At 41.9% G+C, this 25,780-nt stretch overlaps 1 protein-coding gene across 1 annotated transcript in view; it reads right to left on the bottom strand.

Moving 5' to 3' along the window:
- The window catches only part of CSRP2 (cysteine and glycine rich protein 2), a 253,393-nt gene that overhangs the window by 39,130 nt on the left and 188,483 nt on the right, over positions 1-25,780 (bottom strand). Inside the window, exons 3-4 of the mRNA XM_053716762.1 lie at positions 8,666-8,831; positions 7,518-7,647 (exon numbers count right to left, since the gene is read on the bottom strand). Of these exons, the coding sequence (XP_053572737.1) occupies positions 7,518-7,647; positions 8,666-8,831 (296 nt within the window). The remainder of the gene's footprint in view (positions 1-7,517; positions 7,648-8,665; positions 8,832-25,780) is intronic.

Here is a 25,780-nt window from a genome sequence, read left to right as displayed (position 1 = left end):
ATGTCTGGAATGCCCCATAGTTGAGTGACTTGGGCAAAGATTTCCGGATGGAGTTCCCACTCCCCCGGATGCAATGTCTGACGACTCAGAAAATCCGCTTCCCAATTTTCCACTCCCGGGATGTGGATAGCAGACAGGTGGCAGGAGTGAGACTCCGCCCATAGAATAATCTTGGTCACTTCTTCCATCGCTAGGGAACTCCTTGTTCCCCCCTGATGGTTGATGTACGCAACAGTCGTCATGTTGTCTGATTGAAACCGTATGAACTTGGTCCTCGCTAGCTGAGGCCAAGCCTTGAGAGCATTGAATATCGCTCTCAGTTCCAGAATATTTATCGGTAGCAGAGATTCTTCCCGAGACCAAAGACCCTGAGCTTTCAGGGATCCCCAGACCGCGCCCCAGCCCATCAGACTGGCGTCGGTCGTGACAATGACCCACTCTGGTCTGCGGAATGTCATCCCTCGTGACAGGTTGTCCAGGGACAGCCACCAACGGAGTGAGTCTCTGGTCCTCTGATTTACTTGTATCTTTGGAGACAAGTCTGTATAGTCCCCATTCCACTGACTGAGCATGCACAGTTGTAATGGTCTTAGATGAATGCGCGCAAAAGGAACTATGTCCATTGCCGCTACCATCAACCCGATCACTTCCATGCACTGAGCTACGGAAGGAAGAGGAACGGAATGAAGTATCCGACAAGAGTCCAGAAGTTTTGTCTTTCTGGCCTCTGTTAGAAAAATCCTCATTTCTGAGGAGTCTATAATTGTTCCCAAGAAGGGAACCCTTGTTGACGGGGATAGAGAACTCTTTTCCACGTTCACTTTCCAGCCGTGAGATCTGAGAAAGGCCAGGACGATGTCCGTGTGAGCCTTTGCTCGAGGGAGGGACGACGCTTGAATCAGAATGTCGTCCAGGTAAGGTACTACTGCAATGCCCCTTGGTCTTAGTACCGCTAGAAGGGACCCTAGTACCTTTGTGAAAATCCTTGGAGCAGTGGCTAATCCGAAAGGAAGCGCCACAAACTGGTAATGTTTGTCCAGGAATGCAAACCTTAGGAACCGATGATGTTCCTTGTGGATAGGAATATGTAGATACGCATCCTTTAAATCCACCGTGGTCATGAATTGACCTTCCTGGATGGAAGGAAGGATAGTTCGAATGGTTTCCATCTTGAACGATGGGACCTTGAGAAATTTGTTTAAGATCTTGAGATCTAAGATTGGTCTGAACGTTCCCTCTTTTTTGGGAACTATGAACAGATTGGAGTAGAACCCCATCCCTTGTTCTCTTAATGGAACAGGATGAATCACTCCCATTTTTAACAGGTCTTCTACACAATGTAAGAACGCCTGTCTTTTTATGTGGTCTGAAGACAACTGAGACCTGTGGAACCTCCCCCTTGGGGGAAGTCCCTTGAATTCCAGAAGATAACCCTGGGAGACTATTTCTAGCGCCCAAGGATCCAGAACATCTCTTGCCCAAGCCTGAGCGAAGAGAGAGAGTCTGCCCCCCACCAGATCCGGTCCCGGATCGGGGGCCAATATTTCATGCTGTCTTGGTAGCAGTGACAGGTTTCTTGGCCTGCTTTCCCTTGTTCCAGCCTTGCATTGGTCTCCAAGCTGGCTTGGCTTGAGAAGTATTACCCTCTTGCTTAGAGGACGTAGCACTTTGGGCTGGTCCGTTTTTACGAAAGGGACGAAAATTAGGTCTATTTTTTGCCTTGAAAGGCCTATCCTGAGGAAGGGCGTGGCCCTTACCCCCAGTGATATCAGAGATAATCTCTTTCAAGTCAGGGCCAAACAGCGTTTTCCCCTTGAAAGGAATGTTTAGTAACTTGTTCTTGGAAGACGCATCAGCCGACCAAGATTTCAACCAAAGCGCTCTGCGCGCCACAATAGCAAACCCAGAATTCTTAGCCGCTAACCTAGCCACTTGCAAAGTGGCGTCTAGAGTGAAAGAATTAGCCAATTTGAGAGCATTGATTCTGTCCATAATCTCCTCATAAGGAGGAGAATCACTATCGAGCACCTTAATCAGTTCATCAAACCAGAAATATGCAGCTGTAGTGACAGGGACAATGCATGAAATGGGTTGTAGAAGGTAACCCTGCTGAACAAACATCTTTTTAAGCAAACCTTCTAATTTTTTATCCATAGGATCTTTGAAAGCACAACTATCCTCTATGGGTATAGTGGTGCGTTTGTTTAAAGTAGAAACCGCTCCCTCGACCTTGGGGACTGACTGCCATAAGTCCTTTCTGGGGTCGACCATAGGAAACAATTTTTTAAATATGGGGGGAGGGACGAAAGGAATACCGGGCCTTTCCCATTCTTTATTAACAATGTCCGCCACCCGCTTGGGTATAGGAAAAGCTTCTGGGAGCCCCGGCACCTCTAGGAACTTGTCCATTTTACATAGTTTCTCTGGAATGACCAACTTTTCACAATCATCCAGAGTGGATAATACCTCCTTAAGCAAAATGCGGAGATGTTCCAACTTAAATTTAAATGTAATCACATCAGATTCAGCCTGATGAGAAATGTTCCCTGAATCAGTAATTTCTCCCTCAGACAAAACCTCCCTGGCCCCCTCAGATTGGATTAGGGGCCCTTCAGAGATATTAATATCAGCTTCGTCATGCTCTTCAGTAACTAAAACAGAGCAGCCACGCTTACGCTGACAAGGGTTCATTTTGGCTAAAATGTTTTTGACAGAATTATCCATTACAGCCGTTAATTGTTGCATAGTAAGGAGTATTGGCGCGCTAGATGTACTAGGGGCCTCCTGAGTGGGCAAGACTCGTGTAGACGAAGGAGGGAATGATGCAGTACCATGCTTACTCCCCTCACTTGAGGAATCATCTTGGGCATCATTGTCATTATCACATAAATCACATTTATTTAAATGAATAGGAATTCTGGCTTCCCCACATTCAGAACACAGTCTATCTGGTAGTTCAGACATGTTAAACAGGCATAAACTTGATAAGAAAGTACAAAAAACGTTTTAAAATAAAACCGTTACTGTCACTTTAAATTTTAAACTGAACACACTTTGTTACTGCAATTGCGAAAAAACATGAAGGAATTGTTCAAAAATCACCAAATTTTCACCACAGTGTCTTAAAGCCTTAAAAATATTGCACACCAAATTTGGAAGCTTTAACCCTTAAAATAACGGAACCGGAGCCGTTTTAAGCTTTAACCCCTTTACAGTCCCTGGTATCTGCTTTGCTGAGACCCAACCAAACCCAAAGGGGAATACGATACCAAATGACGCCTTCAGAAAGTCTTTTCTAAGTATCAGAGCTCCTCTCACATGCGACTGCATGCCATGCCTCTCAAAAACAAGTGCGCCACACCGGCGCGAAAATGAGACTCTGCTTATGCTTTGGGAAAGCCCCTAAGAAATAAGGTGTCTAATACAGTGCCTGCCGATATTATTATATCAAAATACCCAGATAAAATGATTCCTCAAGGCTAAATATGTGCTAATAATGAATCGATTTAGCCCAGAAAAGTCTACAGTCTAAATAAGCCCTTGTAAAGCCCTTATTTACGATCGTAATAAATATGGCTTACCGGATCCCATAGGGAAAATGACAGCTTCCAGCATTACATCGTCTTGTTAGAATGTGTCATACCTCAAGCAGCAAGAGACTGCACACTGTTCCCCCAACTGAAGTTAATTGCTCTCAACAGTCCTGTGTGGAACAGCCATGGATTTTAGTTACGGTTGCTAAAATCATTTTCCTCATACAAACAGAAATCTTCATCTCTTTTCTGTTTCTGAGTAAATAGTACATACCAGCACTATTTCAAAATAACAAACTCTTGATTGAATAATAAAAAACTACAGTTAAACACTAAAAAACTCTAAGCCATCTCCGTGGAGATGTTGCCTGTACAACGGCAAAGAGAATGACTGGGGTAGGCGGAGCCTAGGAGGGATCATGTGACCAGCTTTGCTGGGCTCTTTGCCATTTCCTGTTGGGGAAGAGAATATCCCACAAGTAAGGATGACGCCGTGGACCGGACACACCTATGTTGGAGAAAAGGTCATTATACACATAACATCCATGTGTAAATCCAGAAGTATTGTGTTCTTTATTGAATTCCTTCTCAAAGTATATAAACATGAGCTTTCAGCCATAACTGGCCTATAGCATTAATGAACTAATACCAGACTATAGAACATCTGCTTTCAGACTTGACGCTCCATTTGTCCTGACGAGGCCCCGACCGCACAGCATTGTGGGGCGAGACCTAATCACTCTGAATGAGCAGAAAGGGTATATCACCCGTAAAGCTTGGCGGGTGCATATTCTAATCAGCCGGAAAAGTTTTGGCAGAGGCGTAAGAAAAGTAGCTTTACCGAAAATGGAGCGTCAAGTCTGACCTGTGTTCTCTCGAGCAAAGATACAGACTGCATCAGTTGGGATTGATAGGACGTCAGAGGAGGAGTCCCGGTCCACTTACCTGAATTCCTCCTGAAAGTGCCTAACATACCCGGATAATGCTGCAATAAACAAGGTCGTATGCATTTGTTACAATTTATGAGCCGCTCATGGAAAACGAGCCGAAATTTTCTGAGATTGGTGATATCTGGCTAACTGATGTTTGAGGACGCTTTTACCTCGGTACTGTCAGTTCCTACCAGTTGTGTTTAATGCCATATCAGTGACTTAGAGACTCTAAGGAACCATACAACATCAAGTCTCTTTCATCAGGACTTTCTAATAAGATGTTTCATAATATCTGTGTTATCAGTCACAATTTGTTTGGCATTATCCTTATACTGTTGAACATTTATATGTCTTAGAAACTTCATAGCTCCTGTTATATCTATCTATATTTGTACTAACACACATATAGCTAGTCTATCCACTGCAGTGGTGCTCTTTACATGTTGTAGCTATTGCATGCATGCTTTGTTTTGTTTAATTTAAAGGAATAAAAGTCATAGCTTTTTGAGGAGACCGAGGTGTGTGTCAGTTGCTTCTGTGTCTGGATACATATGTTTCAGCCTTTAATCTGCATATTAGAACAATCAGGAGTATATTTTGCTGAGTGCTGTATTCCCCTACTTTACACATAGTATACTCATATAGCTCTGCTATGTAAAATATTTTTCTTTTTAAAAATATTCTGAATCTATATAAAATTTCTTGGGGTCTGCACCAGGCCTATGTTCAGCTAACGCTGGCTAGGTACTATATAATAATATTTTTCTACTTAATAAACACCAACAATTAGGTGTTTTTGAAAAAGTACAGTTTCTCTCCCTACTTTATTTTTTAAAATATATATATATATATATATATATATATATATATATATATATATATATATATATATACACATATACATACATACACACACACACACACATATACATACATACACACACACCCACCAATGTGCATGCACACTATACACACACACACAAAAACAGTTATATGTGAGTAGTAGTATTGTTAACACCCAAAATTCTAGGTACAATAGACATATACACTTAATATTCCAATGCTATATATGGACAAATCCATTTACAAGCAACAAAGTCCAATAAGATCTGTGTAGTTCAACCAAGGATAGGTGAAGACAATTGTTGTTTTGATCTGATGGCGATGATACAGTAATGCTGCACTCTCCTCACATGTGGATGTCAAAGAATCTGGAAGATGAAAGAAACAAGAGAGGCGCCTGTGTGTACCAGTAGACAACCAAATGATAATTTTCAAAGAGCCCTAATCAGGGTACTCACATTTGCAAAGAGCACTCAGACAGTGCTATTGGAAACAGGCTGGATGTTTGACAGCAACCCAGCTCACTGATTGCAGAACCAAAATGACATCAAATCTGGAGAAGACGAGACAAAACAGGGCACCTGTGTGTACCAGTAATACACCAAAAAGATATCGGTGTAGATTCTCATTCAGTATACTCACATTTGTGAAAAGCACTCAGACAGTGCTATTAGGCACAAGGTGGATATTTAGCAGCAAACCAGCTTACTGATATGATGGTAACACAGGAACACAGGTACTCCAAAATATATATTAGAGTCTCAAAGGATAGAGACTATAAACTAAAACTGCAGAATAGAACAAATGCAGCCTATAACTCCCTAAGGAGTAACAGGTAGGTAGGAAAGGCACGGTTCCAATGTATAATGAACAAAATTTAAAATTGATTTATTGTAAATCAAAAATACAAATCAATATAGATAAAAATATAAAACAATGGAACCAGAAAGCAGGGGTTGCTAGCTACCCTCCTTCAAATATGCAAGTGCTTTACCACAGTGTTTCATCAGGCCTGGTTTGCTGCTAAATATCCAGCTTGTGCCTAATAGCACTGTCTGAGTGATTTTCACAAATGTGAGTATACTGAATGAGAATCTACACTGATATCTTTTTGGTTTATTACTGGTACACACAGGCACCCTGTTTTGTCTTATCTTCTCCAGATTTGATGTCATTTTGGTTCTGCAATCAGTGAGCTGGGTTGCTGTCAAACATCCAGCCTGTTTCCAATAGCACTGTCTGAGTGCTCTTTGCAAATGTGAGTACCCTGATTAGGGCTCTTTGAAAATTATCATTTGGTTATTTACTGGTACACACAGGCGCCTCTCTTGTTTCTTTCATCTTCCTATTTCAACAATTAGTGCAGAATATACTTTTTCTTTTCACAGACATCCCAAAACAAAAGGATTCTTGCTTGCCAACAACAATGTACATATGCATGACTGCACACTGCTCTTTACACGTGGGTAGTATAAGAAAGCCTAGCACTGATTACGTTTAGTTAATTAACTAAAATGCACCCCAATTCATTAAATATATATTTAAATATTCATATGCTCATTTATGTTATTTTAAGCTCACAGTCCTTAGGTGCCCTGCGATACGCAAGTTATAGTGAACGGTCATTTTCTGGCTAATATCCACATCTAAACCTCCTAGGATCTTTGCTGCTCTTGCAAACAATGCTTTTGTTGTCATCAGCAACATCACTAATGATTCATCTTAAAATGATGAAGCCAGAGCGTGTGATTTTAAACAACTTTACTTCTATAATCAAACTTTATTTGTTCTCGTGCTATCCTTTGTTGAAAAGCAAAGACGTTCAGGAGTGTGCACGTGTCTGCAGCATTATATGGCAACAGTCTTGCAAAAATGCTATACATTTGCTAACGCAATGATGGTGGCAAGTAGTGCTCCAGATGTGTGCAAGCTACCTACCTAAATATCTCTTCAACAGAGAACACCATGAGAACTAAGTAAAATCAGCTCTTCTCTATACAGACATATGTATAGCCTTTAAACCAGATTATTTCTGTTAACCACTTTACGCCTGTGTCTTACATCCACTTCTGAGCTTTTCCTCCCTACAGAAGGAGGCTTCCTGCTTCCTTATCAACACTTCATGAAAACAGAGTCTGAAGTGCTTTTTCAGGAACTTTACAAAATACTGTAGCAGTCACGCTAATACCTAGAAGTGTGATTATCTTACCTTTCCTGCACCCATTATTTTTTCTGCAGCATATACAGATTCTCCACATCTAGGACACTTTTCAGCTCCTCCAAATTTCTGAGCAAACTTTGAAGGGTTTACATTTGTACTGGGCCGTGATGTCTGTGTTCTGTAATTAAAGATTACAGAGTGTTGAGTGATAAGGCTGCTGCTACATATACTACTAATAAAATAAACAAGTGTATACAAGAAATCCCAATGAAATCACAAACTGTTCCTGGTATCCAAAAGGCTATACTTGATATGTAGGTGGAATACCTGGTTTCATTTTAACACAAACTAACAAGAATGGTAAACACAAACTTCCTGTTCGTTTTAGCCATAATGTAGAATAGATTTTTATCCATATAGTCAAATGCATAGAAGGGGCCATATACTATCTTGTAAGGCCTCATATTTCTTAAAAAAACATAGGCGGCAAATATATGGGCTTCTGAATGATACGATTGCCTTGTATGACAAGGACTTTGAACTATATTTTCAATATTTATTTTGCCTTCTTTTCACATAATTTGGCTGCTAAAATTGATCAGTTTCTAATTCTCAGAACTTGAAATGCTCCCTGCTGACCTCTGATGGCTAACCCCGCTACATAGCTGTCCCTAATTGGATCTATCGATTAACAACAGCACTTAATACTAACTTTATGACTAGCTTTGTTGTTTGTGAACTAAAGCCCAGATTGTTTCCTACAAATAAGGCAAATGGTGAGTGGTGTTTGGCTATTGATAAATAATTGCAGTAAAAAGAATTCTAATTTCTTAATGAAAAAAACACACACACACACAAAAAAAACACAACACAAGACTTGTCTGATATGTTATTTTATAGCAACAAAACAGAAATAGATTGTAATTTCAAGGTGTTTACTGACCCTTTAATGGTATCGGAGTATAAGTAGGAAGCACATCTAAACTAATTAGTAGGACATGCCCATATGACAAATGGTAGGACAGGACAAATGCTTACAGGTTAAAATGCTCCCCCTTTTTATATGTATGACAAAAAACCCCCACAAAACACATAATATTTCTCTAAGGACCATTCATTTAATGTTTAAAACACAAGCTACTATATTAAATAAAAACAAAAAAAAACAGCAAAGGCAAACAATGTCATATACTTACTCTGGCTTAATGCCAAGTCTTTCACCCCTATCCATATTGAGCGTGCCAGCTCCTTGGCCATACCCATACCCTTTTGGTCCGTACTTTTTGCCATAACATGATCGGCAGTAAATTTCATCATCATGAATAGCCATGGTTGTGCTATCCAGATTTTTTCTGCAGACCACTAGGCATAAGAAACAAAATGTTACAGAAATGAATGGTTTTAAAAACACAAAGGGACAATACACACACAGTGGAAATTTCTGAAGGAATTTTCCCCCCATGAAAACAAAATGATCTTTGTTGAAAAAAAGGACAAATGAATGGCCATTATGAATAGTTATTATTATGAAGTAATTCTGCACCCTTTTTCATGAAGTTTTTTTAATAGTGACATTTAATAACTGGAAAATGTGTGGTATTTCTGGTTGTGCTTGTACAAAAACAATGTTTTGTTGATATCATTGAAAGTTCTGATTCAAGCATGATTTTTCCGGTGGGAATCCACAAACTAGAAAATGTTAAACAAAAATATGTCTATGCTACATATGACAAGAAGACTGCAGAGGGGAAGGAATGAGGGTAATGAAAGTTCATGCAGTTTCACTTGTCACAGGCTTATTTATGCAAGCGACACGCAAAGTGCTCTGACTGTACACAGTAAAATGGAATCCTGGGGACGGGCTTAAAGTATAATGTGCACCAAAATATGAGCTCATTATGTACTCTAATAATAATTAATATGTCTATAAAAGGCACAAGTATGTGCACACCTGACCATCACACCAATATGATCTTGTTGGGCATCCTATTCTAAAACCATTGACATTTATATAGAGTTGCCCCCCTTTACTTCTATAACAGCTGATACTCTTCTGGGAAGGTTTTCCACAAGGCTTTGGAGTGTGTCTGTGGGAATTTGTGCCCATTCAGTCTAAAATCAGGTCAGGCATTGATTTTGGACAAGAAGATCTGTCTCACAAATGGCATTCAAGTTCCTCCCAAAAGGTATTCAAAGGAGTTGAGATCGATCAGGGCACTGTCAAACCATGTCTTCAAGGACCTCACTTTGTGCACAATCGAAAGGGCCTTCCCCAAACTGTTGCCACAAAGTGGGAAGCACCAATTTGGCTAACATTTCTTTGTATTCTGCAGCTTTAAGACAGCCTTTCACTGGAGCTAAGGGGCCTAGCCCAAACCCTGAAAAAATAGCCAAAGATCATTATCCCTCCTCCACCAAACTTTATATTAGGCACTGTGCCTGCCAGCAGGTAGTATTCTCCTGGCATCCTCCACACCCATATTCTTTCATCAGACTGCCAGAGAGCGCAATTAAATCCCTCAAGGGAGCATGTTTCCACTGCTCTAGAGTCCAGTGGCGGCATACTTTACACAAATCCAGCAGACACTTGCCATTGCAGATGTTGATGTGAAGTGTGCATACTGTTGATCAGCCATGGAAACAAATTTCATGAAGGTCCAGGCACACAGTTCTTGTGCTGATGTAGCTTCCAGAGGCAGTTTGAAAACAGAATTTATGTTTACCTGATAAATTTCTTTCTCCAACGGTGTGTCCGGTCCACGGCTTCATCCTTACTTGTGGGATATTCTCTTCCCCTACAGGAAATGGCAAAGAGAGCACCCAGCAAGAGCTGACCATATAGCTCTGCCTCTGGCTCCGCCCCCCCAGTCATTCGACCGACGGTTAGGAGAAAAAGGAGAAACTATAGGGTGCCGTGGTGACTGTAGTGTATAAAGAAAGACATTTTTCAAACCTGATTAAAAACCAGGGCGGGCCGTGGACCGGACACACCGTTGGAGAAAGAAATTTATCAGGTAAACATAAATTCTGTTTTCTCCAACATTGGTGTGTCCGGTCCACGGCTTCATCCTTACTTGTGGGAACCAATACCAAAGCTTTAGGACACGGATGAAGGGAGGGAGCAAACCAGGTTACCTAAACGGAAGGCACCACGGCTTGCAAAACCTTTCTCCCAAAAATAGCCTCCGAAGAAGCATAAGTATTGAATTTGTAAAATTTGGCAAAAGTATGCAGAGAAGACCAAGTCGCTGCCTTACAGATCTGATCAATAGAAGCCTCGTTCTTGAAAGCCCATGTGGAAGCCACAGCTCTAGTAGAATGAGCTGTAATTCGTTCAGGAGGCTGCCGTCCGGCAGTCTCATAAGCCAATCGGATGATGCTTTTCAGCCAACAAGAAAGAGAGGTAGCTGTAGCTTTCTGCCCTCTCCTCTTACCAGAATACACAACAAACGAGGATGATGTCTGTCTGAAATCCTTTGTTGCTTCTAAATAGAACTTTAAAGCACGGACCACATCTAGATTGTGTAACAAACGTTCCTTCTTCGAAACTGGATTCGGACACAGAGAAGGAACAACTATTTCCTGGTTAATATTCCTGTTGGAAACCACTTTTGGAAGAAAACCAGGTTTGGTAAGCAAAACAACCTTATTTGCATGGAATACCAGATAGGGTGGATCACACTGCAAAGCAGACAATTCAGAAACTCTTCTAGCAGAAGAAATAGCAACCAAAAACAGAACTTTCCAAGATAGTAACTTAATATCTATGGAATGTAGAGGTTCAAACGGAACCCATTGAAGAACTGAAAGAACTAAATTTAGACTCCATGGAGGAGTCATGGGTCTGTAAACAGGCTTGATTCTGACTAAGGCCTGTGCAAAAGCTTGTACATCTGGCACAGCTGCCAGGCGTTTGTGTAACAAAACAGACAAAGCAGATATTTGTCCTTTTAGAGAACTCGCTGACAACCCTTTATCCAAACCCTCTTGGAGAAAGGAAAGAATCTTAGGAATTTTAATTTTACTCCAAGAGAATCTCTTGGATTCACACCAACAGATATATTTTTTCCATATTTTATGGTAAATTTTCCTAGTCACAGGTTTTCTGGCTTGGACCAGAGTATCTATAACTGAATCTGAAAACCCACGCTTAGATAAAATCAAGCGTTCAATTTCCAAGCAGTCAGCTGCAGAGAGACTAGATTTGGATGTTTAAATGGACCTTGTACTAGAAGATCCTGTCTCAAAGGTAGCTTCCATGGTGGAGCCGATGACATATTCACCAGGTCTGCATACCAAGTCCTGCGTGGCCACGCAGGAGCTATCAGAATCACAGAGGCCTTCTCCTGTTTGATCCTGGCTACGAGCCTGGGAAGGAGAGGAAACGGTGGAAACACATAAGCTAGGTTGAACAACCAAGGCGCCACTAATGCATCCACCAGTGTCGCCTTGGGATCCCTGGATCTGGACCCGTAGCGAGGAACCTTGAAGTTCTGACGAGACGCCATCAGATCCATGTCTGGAATGCCCCATAATTGAGTTAACTGGGCAAAGACCTCCGGGTGGAGTTCCCACTCCCCCGGATGGAAAGTCTGACGACTCAAATAATCCGCCTCCCAGTTGTCTACTCCTGGGATTTGAATTGCAGATAGATGGCAGGAGTGATCCTCCGCCCATTTGATGATCTTGGATACCTCTCTCATCGCCAAGGAACTCTTTGTTCCTCCCTGATGATTGATGTAAGCTACAGTCGTCATGTTGTCCGACTGAAATCTTATGAATCCGGCCTTCGCTAGTTGAGGCCAAGCCCGGAGCGCATTGAATATCGCTCTCAGTTCCAGGATGTTTATCGGGAGAAGAGACTCTTCCAGAGACCATAGACCCTGAGCTTTCAGGGAGTCCCAGACCGCGCCCCAGCCTAATAGACTGGCGTCGGTCGTGACAATGACCCACTCTGGTCTGCGGAAACTCATTCCCTGAGACAGGTGATCCTGAGTCAACCACCAACGGAGTGAGTCTCTGCTTAACTGGTCTACTTGAATCTGGGGAGACAAGTCTGCATAATCCCCATTCCACTGTCTGAGCATGCACAGTTGCAATGGTCTTAGATGAATTTGAGCAAAAGGAACCACGTCCATTGCTGCAACCTTTAAACATATTACTTCCATGCACTGAGCTATGGAAGGCTGAGGAATAGATTGAAGAACTTGACAAGCCTTTAGAAGCTTTAATTTTCTGACCTCTGTCAGAAAAATCGTCATTTCTACAGAATCTATTATTGTTCCCAGAAAAGGAACTCTTGTAGACGGGACAGGGAACTCTTTTCCATGTTCACCTTCCACCCGTGAGACCTGAGAAAAGCTAATACAATGTCTGTATGAGCCCTTGATCTGGAAAGGGATGATGCTTGGATTAGGATGTCGTCTAGGTAAGGTGCCACTGCAATGCCCCTCGGTCTTAGAACCGCTAGAAGGGACCCTAGCACCTTTGTGAAAATTCTGGGAGCAGTGGCTAAACCGAATGGAAGAGCCACAAACTGGTAATGTTTGTCCAGAAAGGCAAACCTTAGGAACTGATGATGATCTTTGTGGATAGGGATATGTAGGTACGCATCCTTTAAATCCACGGTAGTCATGTATTGACCCTCCTGGATTGTTGGTAAAATCGTTCGAATGGTTTCCATTTTGAACAACGGAACTCTGAGGAATTTGTTTAGAATGTTTAAATCCAGAATTGGTCTGAAAGTTCCCTCTTTTTTGGGAACTACAAACAGGTTTGAGTAAAACCCCTGACCTTGTTCCACTGTTGGAACTGGGTGTATCACTCCCATCTTTAATAGATCTCCTACGCAATGTAAGAATGCCCGTCTCTTTATCTGGTCTGAAGATAAGCGAGACATGTGGAACCTTCCCCTTGGAGGAAGTTCCTTGAATTCTAGAAGATAACCCTGAGAGACTATTTCTAGTGCCCAGGGATCCTGAACATCTCTTGCCCAAGCCTGAGCAAAGAGAGAAAGTCTGCCCCCTACTAGATCCGGTCCCGGATCGGGGGCTACCCCTTCATGCTGTCTTGGTAGCAGCAGCAGGTTTCTTGGCCTGTTTCCCCTTGTTCCAGCCTTGCATTGGTTTCCATGCTGGCTTAGCCTGGGAAGCGTTACCCTCTTGTCTAGAGGCTGCAGAGTTAGGAGACGGTCCGTTCCTGAAGTTGCGAAAGGAACGAAAATTAGATTTGTTCTTAGCCTTGAAAGGCCTATCCTGTGGGAGGGCATGGCCCTTTCCCCCAGTGATGTCTGAAATAATGTCCTTCAATTCTGGCCCAAAAAGTGTCTTACCTTTGAAAGGAATATTAAGCAATTTTGTCTTGGATGACACATCCGCCGACCAAGATTTTAGCCAAAGCGCTCTGCGCGCCACAATTGCAAAACCTGAATTTTTTCGCCGCTAATTTCGCCAATTGCAAAGCGGCATCTAAAATAAAGGAATTAGCCAACTTTAGTGCGTGAATTCTGTCCATGACTTCCTCATATGGAGTCTCCTTATTGAGCGAATTTTCTAGTTCCTCGAACCAAAAAGACGCCGCCGTGGTGACAGGAATAATGCACGAAATTGGCTGAAGAAGGAAACCTTGCTGAACAAATATCTTTTTAAGCAATCCTTCCAATTTTTTATCCATAGGATCTTTGAAAGCACAACTGTTCTCAATGGGAATAGTCGTGCGCTTGGCCAACGTAGAAACTGCTCCTTCAACCTTAGGGACTATTTGCCATGCGTCCCTTCTGGGGTCGACAATGGGGAACATTTTCTTAAATATAGGAGGTGGGACAAAAAGGTATACCTGGCTTCTCCCACTCCTTGTTCCCTCTTGGGTATCGGAAAGGCATCAGCGTGCACAGGGACCTCAAGGAATTTGTCCATTTTGTACAATTTCTCTGGAATTACCAAAGAGTCGCAATCGTCAAGAGTAGTTAGCACCTCCTTAAGCAAGGCGCGGAGATGTTCTAACTAAAATTTAAACGTCACGATATCAGGTTCTGCCTGCTGAGAAACTTTTCCTGAATCAGAAATTTCTCCCTCAGACAGCCCCTCCCTCACTGCCAATTCAGACTGGTGTGAGGGTATTACAGATAAACTATCATCAGCGCCCACTTGCTCATCCTCTGTGTTCAAAACTGAGCAATCACGCTTTCTGGGAAGTGTTGGCAGCTTGGATAAAAGATTTGCTATAGAATTATCCATTACTACAGTTAATTGTTGCATAGTAACAAGCATTGGCGCGCTAGATGTACTAGGTGTCGCCTGCGCGGGCATAACTGGTGTTGACACAGAAGGAGAGGATGATGAACTATCCCCACTACCTTCATTTGAAGAATCATCTTGGGCAACCTTATTAAATGTGACATTACTGTCCTTACTTTGTTTGGACGCCATGGCACAATTTTCACATACATTTAAAGGGGGAATCACCTTGGCCTCCATACACACAGAACATAATCTATCTGAAGGTACAGACATGTTAGACAGACTTAGTCAGGCTATTAATGCAAAAAAAAAAACCTTTTTAAACAAAACCGTTACTGTATCTTTAAATAATAAACAGAGTACACTTTATTTCTGAATGTTTGAAAAACTATGAAGGAATTATCCGATCTTTACGAAATTTGCACCCTAGTGTCTTAATGCTTTGAAAGTATTGCACACCAATTTTCAAGTCTTTAACCCCTTAAATGAGCAAACCGGAGCTAATTGTTCAATTTAGCAGTTTAAACCCACTACAGTCCCTGCCACAGCCTTTTGCTGCGGCTTTACCTTCCTTGGGGGTTATTCACCACAGAAATAAGCCTCTTAGAATCGTTTTTGTGGCCACAGGACCCTCTCACATGAAGCTGCATGCATTGCTTCCAGAAGTAATTGCGCAATTAAGGCGCGAAAATTAGGCTTCCTCCCTCTGCATACCAGAGTTAAGGGGCCTTCCTGACTAGATTAGGTGTCTATCAAACTGCCAGGCGTAATAAAACGTTCCCAAAAGTGTTTCCAAGTCTCAAAACACTCCAAAAATCATATAAATATTATATAAATCAATCGATTTAGCCCACAATAGTGTCAACCAGTATATAGCCCATTTATAAGCCTTCATTCTGTTATGAGTCTAAGAAAATGGCTTACCGATCCCAAAAGGGAAATGACAGTCTTCTAGCATTACAATGTCTTGTTAGAAAAGAGACTAGTCATACCTGGAGCAGAAAAGTCTGCAAACTGTTACCCCCAACTGAAGTTCTCTGGGCTCAACAGTCCTGCGTGGGAACAGTAATGTATTTTAGTTACTGTTGCTAAAATCATACTCCTCTTTTAACAGAACTCTTCATCACTTTCTGTTGTAGAGTAAATAGTACAAACCGGCACTATTTTAAAATAACAAACTCTTGATAAAAGAAATAAAACTACAACTAACACCACATACTCTTTACCATCCCCGTGGAGATGCTACTTGTTCAGAGCGGCAAAGAGAATGACTGGGGGGCGGAGCCAGAGGGGGGGCTATATGGGCAGCTTTTGCTGTGCTCTCTTTGCCATTTCCTGTTGGGGAAGAGAATATTCCCACAAGTAAGGATGAAGCCGTGGACCGGACACACCAATGTAGGAGAAAGGCATCAGCGTGCACTGGGACCTCTAAGAATTTGTCCATCTTGCACAATTTCTCTGGAATTACCAAAGAATCACAGTCATCAAGAGTAGTTAGGACCTCCTTAAGCAGGGCGCGGAGATGTTCTAACTTAAATTTAAATGTTACGACATCAGTGTCTGCCTGCTGAGAAACTTTTCCTGAATCAGAAATTTCCCCCTCAGACAGGCCCTCCCTCACTGCCAATTCAGATTGATGTGAGGGTATAACTGATAAATTGTCCTCAGTGCCAACCTGCTCATCTTCTGTATTTAAAACTGAGCTGTCACGCTTTCTAGGGTAAGATGGCAGTTTGGATAACAGATTTGCTATAGAATTAACCATTACTGCTGTTAACTGTTGCATAGTAACAAGCATTGGCGTGCTAGATGTACTAGGTATCGCCTGCGCGGGCAAAACTGGTGTTGACACAGAAGGAGAGGATGAGGAACTATCCCCACTACCTTCATTAGAAGAATCATCTTGGGCAATCTTATTAAATGTGGCAGTACTGTCCATACTTTGTTTGGACGCTATGACACAATTTGCACAAACATTAATTGGGGGAACCACCTTGGCTTTCATACACACAGAACATAAGCCATCTGAAGGTATAGACATGTTAGACAGAATTTGGCAGGCTAATAATGCAATAAAAGCGTTTTTAAAGAAAAGCGTTACTGTCCCTTTACATAATAAACAGGCACACTTTATTTCTGATATATTGAAAAACAATGAAGGCAATGTCCGATGTTTACAAATTTTTTACCCCAGAGTCCTAATGCCCTGAAAGTATTGCACACCAAGTTTCAAGACTTTAACCCTTAAAATGAGCAAACCGGAGCTATTTGTTCAATTAGACAATTTTTAGTACACTACAATCACAGCCACAGCCTTGCTGCGGCTTTTTACCTTCCCTGAGAGTTATTCCGCAATGAAATAAACCTTCCAGAGTCCGTTTTAGTATGCCACAGGACCCCTCACATGAAGCTGCATGCACTGCCATGGAAGTAAACTGCGCAATTGAGGCGCGAAAACGGGGCCTCCTTCCTCTGCATACCAGAGTGAAGGGGCCTTCCTGACTGAAATAGCCGTCTAACTCAATGCCAGGCGATAAAAACGTTCCCAAAAGTGCTTTTAAGTGCACAAAACACTCTAAATGCCATTAAAATATGAAATAAAACAATCGATTTAGCCCACAATAGTGTCAACCAGTGTAGAGCCCATTTGTAACCCTTAATCTGTTATGAGTCTGAGAAAATGGCTTACTTACCCCTTAAGGGAAAACTGACAGTCTTCTACCATTAACATGTCTTGTTAGAAATATGACTGATCATACCTTGAGCAGAAAAGTCTGCAAACTGTTTCCCCCAACTGAAGTTCTCTGGGCTCAACAGTCCTGCGTGGGAACAGCAATTGATTTTAGTTACTGCTGCTAAAATCATACTCTTCTTTAAACAGAACTCTTCATCCTTTTCTGTTTTAGAGTAAATAGTACAAACCGGCACTATTTTAAAATAACAAACTCTTGATAGAAGAATAAAAAAACATAATTTATGTAAGAACTTACCTGATAAATTCATTTCTTTCATATTAGCAAGAGTCCATGAGCTAGTGACGTATGGGATATACATTCCTACCAGGAGGGGCAAAGTTTCCCAAACCTCAAAATGCCTATAAATACACCCCTCACCACACCCACAATTCAGTTTAACGAATAGCTAAGAAGTGGGGTGATAAAAAAGTGCGAAAGCATATAAAATAAGGAATTGGAATAATTGTGCTTTATACAAAAATCATAACCACCCCAAAAAAAGGGCGGGCCTCATGGACTCTTGCTAATATGAAAGAAATGAATTTATCAGGTAAGTTCTTACATAAATTATGTTTTCTTTCATGTAATTAGCAAGAGTCCATGAGCTAGTGACGTATGGGATAATGATTACCCAAGATGTGGATCTTTCCACGCAAGAGTCACTAGAGAGGGAGGGATAAAATAAAGACAGCCAATTCCTGCTGAAAATAATCCACACCCAAAATAAAGTTTAATGAAAAACATAAGCAGAAGATTCAAACTGAAACTGCTGCCTGAAGTACTTTTCTACCAAAAACTGCTTCAGAAGAAGAAAATACATCAAAATGGTAGAATTTAGTAAAAGTATGCAAAGAGGACCAAGTTGCTGCTTTGCAAATCTGATCAATCGAAGCTTCATTCCTAAACGCCCAGGAAGTAGAAACTGACCTAGTAGAATGAGCTGTAATCCTTTGAGGCGGAGTTTTACCCGACTCAACATAGGCAAGATGAATCAAAGATTTCAACCAAGATGCCAAAGAAATGGCAGAAGCTTTCTGGCCTTTTCTAGAACCGGAAAAGATAACAAATAAACTAGAAGTCTTTCGGAAAGACTTAGTAGCTTCAACATAATATTTCAAAGCTCTAACAACATCCAAAGAATGCAAGGATTTCTCCTTAGAATTCTTAGGATTAGGACATAATGAAGGAACCACAATTTCTCTACTAATGTTGTTAGAATTCACAACTTTAGGTAAAAATTCAAAAGAAGTTCGCAACACTGCCTTATCCTGATGAAAAATCAGAAAAGGAGACTCACAAGAAAGAGCAGATAATTCAGAAACTCTTCTGGCAGAAGAGATTGCCAAAAGGAACAAAACTTTCCAAGAAAGTAATTTAATGTCCAATGAATGCATAGGTTCAAACGGAGGAGCTTGAAGAGCCCCCAGAATCAAATTCAAACTCCAAGGAGGAGAAATTGACTTAATGACAGGTTTTATACGAACCAAAGCTTGTACAAAACAATGAATATCAGGAAGATTAGCAATCTTTCTGTGAAAAAGAACAGAAAGAGCAGAGATTTGTCCTTTCAAAGAACTTGCGGATAAACCTTTATCTAAACCATCCTGAAGAAACTGTAAAATTCTCGGAATTCTAAAAGAATGCCAAGAAAAATGATGAGAAAGACACCAAGAAATATAAGTCTTCCAGATATCTCTCTGGATACAGATTTACGAGCCTGTAACATAGTATTAATCACAGAGTCAGAGAAACCTCTTTGACCAAGAATCAAGCGTTCAATCTCCATACCTTTAAATTTAAGGATTTGAGATCCTGATGGAAAAAAGGACCTTGCGACAGAAGGTCTGGTCGTAGCGGAAGAGTCCACGGATGGCAAGAGGCCATCCGGATAAGATCCGCATACCAAAACCTGTGAGGCCATGCCGGAGCTACCAGCAGAACAAACGAGCAATCCTTCAGAATATTGGAGATTACTCTTGGAAGAAGAACTAGAGGCGGAAAGATATAAGCAGGATGATACTTCCAAGGAAGTGATAATGCATCCATTGCTTCCGCCTGAGGATCCCGGGATCTGGACAGATACCTGGGAAGTTTCTTGTTTAGATGAGACGCCATCAGATCTATTTCTGGAAGCTCCCACATTTGAACAACCTGAAGAAATACCTCTGGGTGAAGAGACCATTCGCCCGGATGCAACGTTTGGCGACTGAGATAATCCGCTTCCCAATTGTCTATACCCGGGATATGAACCGCAGATATTAGACAGGAGCTGGATTCCGCCCAAACCAGAATTCGAGATACTTCTTTCATAGCCAGAGGACTGTGAGTCCCTCCTTGATGATTGATGTATGCCACAGTAGTGACATTGTCTGTCTGAAAACAAATGAACGATTCTCTCTTCAGAAGAGGCCAAGACTGAAGAGCTCTGAAAATTGCACGGAGTTCCAAAATATTGATCGGTAATCTCACCTCCTGAGATTCCCAAACTCCTTGTGCCGTCAGAGATCCCCACACAGCTCCCCAACCTGTGAGACTTGCATCTGTTGAAATTACAGTCCAGGTCGGAAGCACAAAAGAAGCCCCCTGAATTAAACGATGGTGATCTGTCCACCACGTTAGAGAGTGTCGTACAATCGGTTTTAAAGATATTAATTGAGATATCTTTGTGTAATCCTTGCACCATTGATTCAGCATACAGAGCTGAAGAGGTCGCATGTGAAAACGAGCAAAGGGGATCGCGTCCGATGCAGCAGTCATAAGACCTAGAATTTCCATGCATAAGGCTACCGAAGGGAATGATTGTGACTGAAGGTTTCGACAAGCTGAAATCAATTTTAGACGTCTCTTGTCTGTTAAAGACAGAGTCATGGACACTGAATCTATCTGGAAACCCAGAAAGGTTACCCTTGTCTGAGGAATCAATGAACTTTTTGGTGAATTGATCCTCCAACCATGATCTTGAAGAAACAACACAAGTCGATTCGTATGAGATTCTGCTAAATGTAAAGACTGAGCAAGTACCAAGATATCGTCCAAATAAGGAAATACCACAATACCCTGTTCTCTGATTACAGACAGAAGGGCACCGAGAACCTTTGTAAAAATTCTTGGAGCTGTAGCTAGGCCAAACGGCAGAGCCACAAACTGGTAAAGCTTGTCCAGAAAAGAGAATCTCAGGAACTGATAATGATCTGGATGAATCGGAATATGGATCCTGTAAATCTATTGTGGACATATAATGCCCTTGCTGAACAAAAGGCAAGATAGTCCTTACAGTTACCATTTTGAACGTTGGTATCCTTACATAACTATTCAATATTTTTAGATCCAGAACTGGTCTGAAGGAATTCTCCTTCTTTGGTACAATGAAGAGATTTGAATAAAACCCCATCCCCTGTTCCAGAACTGGAACTGGCATAATTACTCCAGCCAACTCTAGATCTGAAACACAATTCAGAAATGCTTGAGCTTTCACTGGATTTACTGGGACACGGGAAAGAAAAAATCTCTTTGCAGGAGGTCTCATCTTGAAACCAATTCTGTACCCTTCTGAAACAATGTTCTGAATCCAAAGATTGTGAACAGAATTGATCCAAATTTCTTTGAAAAAACATAACCTGCCCCCTACCAGCTGAGCTGGAATGAGGGCCGCACCTTCATGTGGACTTAGAAGCAGGCTTTGCCTTTCTAGAAGGCTTGGATTTATTCCAGACTGGAGATGGTTTCCAAACTGAAACTGCTCCTGAGGATGAAGGATCAGGCTTTTGTTCTTTGTTGAAACGAAAGGAACGAAAACGATTATTAGCCCTGTTTTTACACTTAGATTTTTTATCCTGTGGTAAAAAAGTTCCTTTCCCACCAGTAACAGTTGAGATAATAGAATCCAACTGAGAACCAAATAATTTGTTACCCTGGAAAGAAATGGAAAGTAGAGTTGATTTAGAAGCCATATCAGCATTCCAAGTTTTAAGCCATAAAGCTCTTCTAGCTAAAATAGCTAGAGACATAAACCTGACATCAACTCTGATAATATCAAAAATGGCATCACAGATAAAATTATTAGCATGCTGAAGAAGAATAATAATATTATGAGAATCATGATCTGTTACTTGTTGCGCTAAAGTCTCCAACCAAAAAGTTGAAGCTGCAGCAACATCAGCCAATGATATAGCAGGTCTAAGAAGATTACCTGAACACAGATAAGCTTTTCTTAGAAAGGATTCAATTTTCCTATCTAAAGGATCTTTAAACGAAGTACCATCTGACGTAGGAATAGTAGTACGTTTAGCAAGGGTAGAAATAGCCCCATCGACTTTAGGGATTTTGTCCCAAAATTCTAATCTGTCAGACGGCACAGGATATAATTTCTTAAAACGTTTAGAAGGAGTAAATGAATTACCCAATTTATCCCATTCTCTGGAAATTACTTCAGAAATAGCATTAGGAACAGGAAAAACTTCTGGAATAACCACAGGAGATTTAAATACCTTATCTAAACGTTTAGAATTAGTATCAAGAGGACCAGAATCCTCTATTTCTAAAGCAATTAGTACTTCTTTAAGTAAAGAACGAATAAATTCCATTTTAAATAAATATGAAGATTTATCAGCATCAATCTCTGAGACAGAATCCTCTGAACCAGAAGAGTCATCAGAATCAGAATGATGATGTTCATTTAAAAATTCATCTGTAGAGAGAGAAGTTTTAAAAGATTTTTTATGTTTACTAGAAGGAGAAATAACAGACATAGCCTTCTTGATGGATTCAGAAACAAAAACAGAATTTATGTTTACCTGATAAATTACTTTCTCCAACGGTGTGTCCGGTCCACGGCGTCATCCTTACTTGTGGGATATTCTCTTCCCCAACAGGAAATGGCAAAGAGCCCAGCAAAGCTGGTCACATGATCCCTCCTAGGCTCCGCCTACCCCAGTCATTCGACCGACGTTAAGGAGGAATATATGCATAAGAGAAACCATATGATACCGTGGTGACTGTAGTTAAAGAAAATAAATTATCAGACCTGATTAAAAAACCAGGGCGGGCTGTGGACCGGACACACCGTTGGAGAAAGTAATTTATCAGGTAAACATAAATTCTGTTTTCTCCAACATAGGTGTGTCCGGTCCACGGCGTCATCCTTACTTGTGGGAACCAATACCAAAGCTTTAGGACACGGATGAAGGGAGGGAGCAAATCAGGTCACCTAGATGGAAGGCACCACGGCTTGCAAAACCTTTCTCCCAAAAATAGCCTCAGAAGAAGCAAAAGTATCAAACTTGTAAAATTTAGTAAAAGTGTGCAGTGAAGACCAAGTCGCTGCCTTACATATCTGATCAACAGAAGCCTCGTTCTTGAAGGCCCATGTGGAAGCCACAGCCCTAGTGGAATGAGCTGTGATTCTTTCAGGAGGCTGCCGTCCGGCAGTCTCATAAGCCAATCTGATGATGCTTTTAATCCAAAAAGAGAGAGAGGTAGAAGTTGCTTTTTGACCTCTCCTTTTACCAGAATAAACAACAAACAAGGAAGATGTTTGTCTAAAATCCTTTGTAGCATCTAAATAGAATTTTAGAGCGCGAACAACATCCAAATTGTGCAACAAACGTTCCTTCTTCGAAACTGGTTTCGGACACAAAGAAGGCACGACTATCTCCTGGTTAATGTTTTTGTTAGAAACAACTTTTGGAAGAAAACCAGGTTTAGTACGTAAAACCACCTTATCTGCATGGAACACCAGATAAGGAGGAGAACACTGCAGAGCAGATAATTCTGAAACTCTTCTAGCAGAAGAAATTGCAACCAAAAACAAAACTTTCCAAGATAATAACTTAATATCAACGGAATGTAAGGGTTCAAACGGAACCCCCTGAAGAACTGAAAGAACTAAGTTGAGACTCCAAGGAGGAGTCAAAGGTCTGTAAACAGGCTTGATTCTAACCAGAGCCTGAACAAAGGCTTGAACATCTGGCACAGCTGCCAGCTTTTTGTGAAGTAACACAGACAAGGCAGAAATCTGTCCCTTCAAGGAACTTGCAGATAATCCTTTCTCCAATCCTTCTTGAAGAAAGGATAGAATCTTAGGAATCTTAACCTTGTCCCAAGGGAATCCTTTAGATTCACACCAACAGATATATTTTTTCCATATTTTGTGGTAAATTTTTCTAGTTACAGGCTTTCTGGCCTGAACAAGAGTATCAATTACAGAATCTGAGAACCCTCGTTTTGATAAGATCAAGCGTTCAATCTCCAAGCAGTCAGCTGGAGTGAGACCAGATTCGGATGTTCGAACGGACCTTGAACAAGAAGGTCTCGTCTCAAAGGTAGCTTCCATGGTGGAGCCGATGACATATTCACCAGATCTGCGTACCAAGTCCTGCGTGGCCACGCAGGAGCTATCAAGATCACCGACGCCCTCTCCTGATTGATCCTGGCTACCAGCCTGGGGATGAGAGGAAACGGCGGGAATACATAAGCTAGTTTGAAGGTCCAAGGTGCTACTAGTGCATCTACTAGAGTCGCCTTGGGATCCCTGGATCTGGACCCGTAGCAAGGAACCTTGAAGTTCTGACGAGAGGCCATGAGATCCATGTCTGGAATGCCCCACAGTTGAGTAATTTGGGCAAAGATTTCCGGATGGAGTTCCCACTCCCCCGGATGCAATGTCTGACGACTCAGAAAATCCGCTTCCCAATTTTCCACTCCTGGGATGTGGATTGCAGAAAGGTGGCAGGAGTGAGTCTCCGCCCATTGAATGATTTTGGTCACTTCTTCCATCGCCAGGGAACTCCTTGTTCCCCCCTGATGGTTGATGTACGCAACAGTCATGTTGTCTGATTGAAACCGTATGAACTTGGCCTTTGCTAGCTGAGGCCAAGCCTTGAGAGCATGGAATATCGCTCTCAGTTCCAGAATATTTATCGGTAGAAGAGATTCTTCCCGAGACCAAAGACCCTGAGCTTTCAGGGATCCCCAGACCGCGCCCCAGCCCATCAGACTGGCGTCGGTCGTGACAATGACCCACTCTGGTCTGCGGAAGGTCATCCCTTGTGACAGGTTGTCCAGGGACAGCCACCAACGGAGTGAGTCTCTGGTCCTCTGATTTACTTGTATCTTCGGAGACAAGTCTGTATAGTCCCCATTCCACTGACTGAGCATGCACAGTTGTAATGGTCTTAGATGAATGCGCGCAAAAGGAACTATGTCCATTGCCGCTACCATCAAACCTATTACTTCCATGCACTGCGCTATGGAAGGAAGAGGAACGGAATGAAGTGTTTGACAAGAGTTTAGAAGTTTTGTTTTTCTGGCCTCTGTCAGAAAAATCCTCATCTATTATTGTTCCCAAGAAGGGAACCCTTGTCGACGGAGATAGAGAACTCTTTTCCACGTTCACTTTCCATCCGTGAGATCTGAGAAAGGCCAGGACTATGTCCGTGTGAGCCTTTGCTTGAGGAAGGGACGACGCTTGAATCAGAATGTCGTCCAAGTAAGGTACTACTGCAATGCCCCTTGGTCTTAGCACCGCTAGAAGGGACCCTAGTACCTTTGTGAAAATCCTTGGAGCAGTGGCTAACCCGAAAGGAAGCGCCACGAACTGGTAATGCTTGTCCAGGAATGCGAACCTTAGGAACCGATGATGTTCCTTGTGGATAGGAATATGTAGATACGCATCCTTTAAATCCACCGTGGTCATGAATTGACCTTCCTGGATGGAAGGAAGAATTGTTCGAATGGTTTCCATTTTGAACGATGGAACCTTGAGAAACTTGTTTAAGATCTTGAGATCTAAGATTGGTCTGAACGTTCCCTCTTTTTTGGGAACTATGAACAGATTGGAGTAGAACCCCATCCCTTGTTCTCCTAATGGAACAGGATGAATCACTCCCATTTTTAACAGGTCTTCTACACAATGTAAGAATGCCTGTCTCTTTATGTGGTCTGAAGACAATTGAGACCTGTGGAACCTCCCCCTTGGGGGGAGCCCCTTGAATTCCAGAAGATAACCTTGGGAGACTATTTCTAGTGCCCAAGGATCCAGAACATCTCTTGCCCAAGCCTGAGCGAAGAGAGAGAGTCTGCCCCCCACCAGATCCGGTCCCGGATCGGGGGCCAACATTTCATGCTGTCTTGGTAGCAGTGGCAGGTTTCTTGGCCTGCTTTCCCTTGTTCCAGCCTTGCATTGGTCTCCAGGCTGGCTTGGCTTGAGAAGTATTACCCTCTTGCTTAGAGGACGTAGCACTTGGGGCTGGTCCGTTTCTACGAAAGGGACGAAAACTAGGTTTATTTTTGGCCTTGAAAGACCTATCCTGAGGAAGGGCGTGGCCCTTACCCCCAGTGA

Source organism: Bombina bombina, chromosome 6 (assembly GCF_027579735.1).
Source record: "Bombina bombina isolate aBomBom1 chromosome 6, aBomBom1.pri, whole genome shotgun sequence".
Classification (NCBI taxonomy): Eukaryota; Metazoa; Chordata; class Amphibia; order Anura; family Bombinatoridae; genus Bombina; species Bombina bombina.
This window is presented reverse-complemented; position numbering and strand designations above follow the sequence as displayed.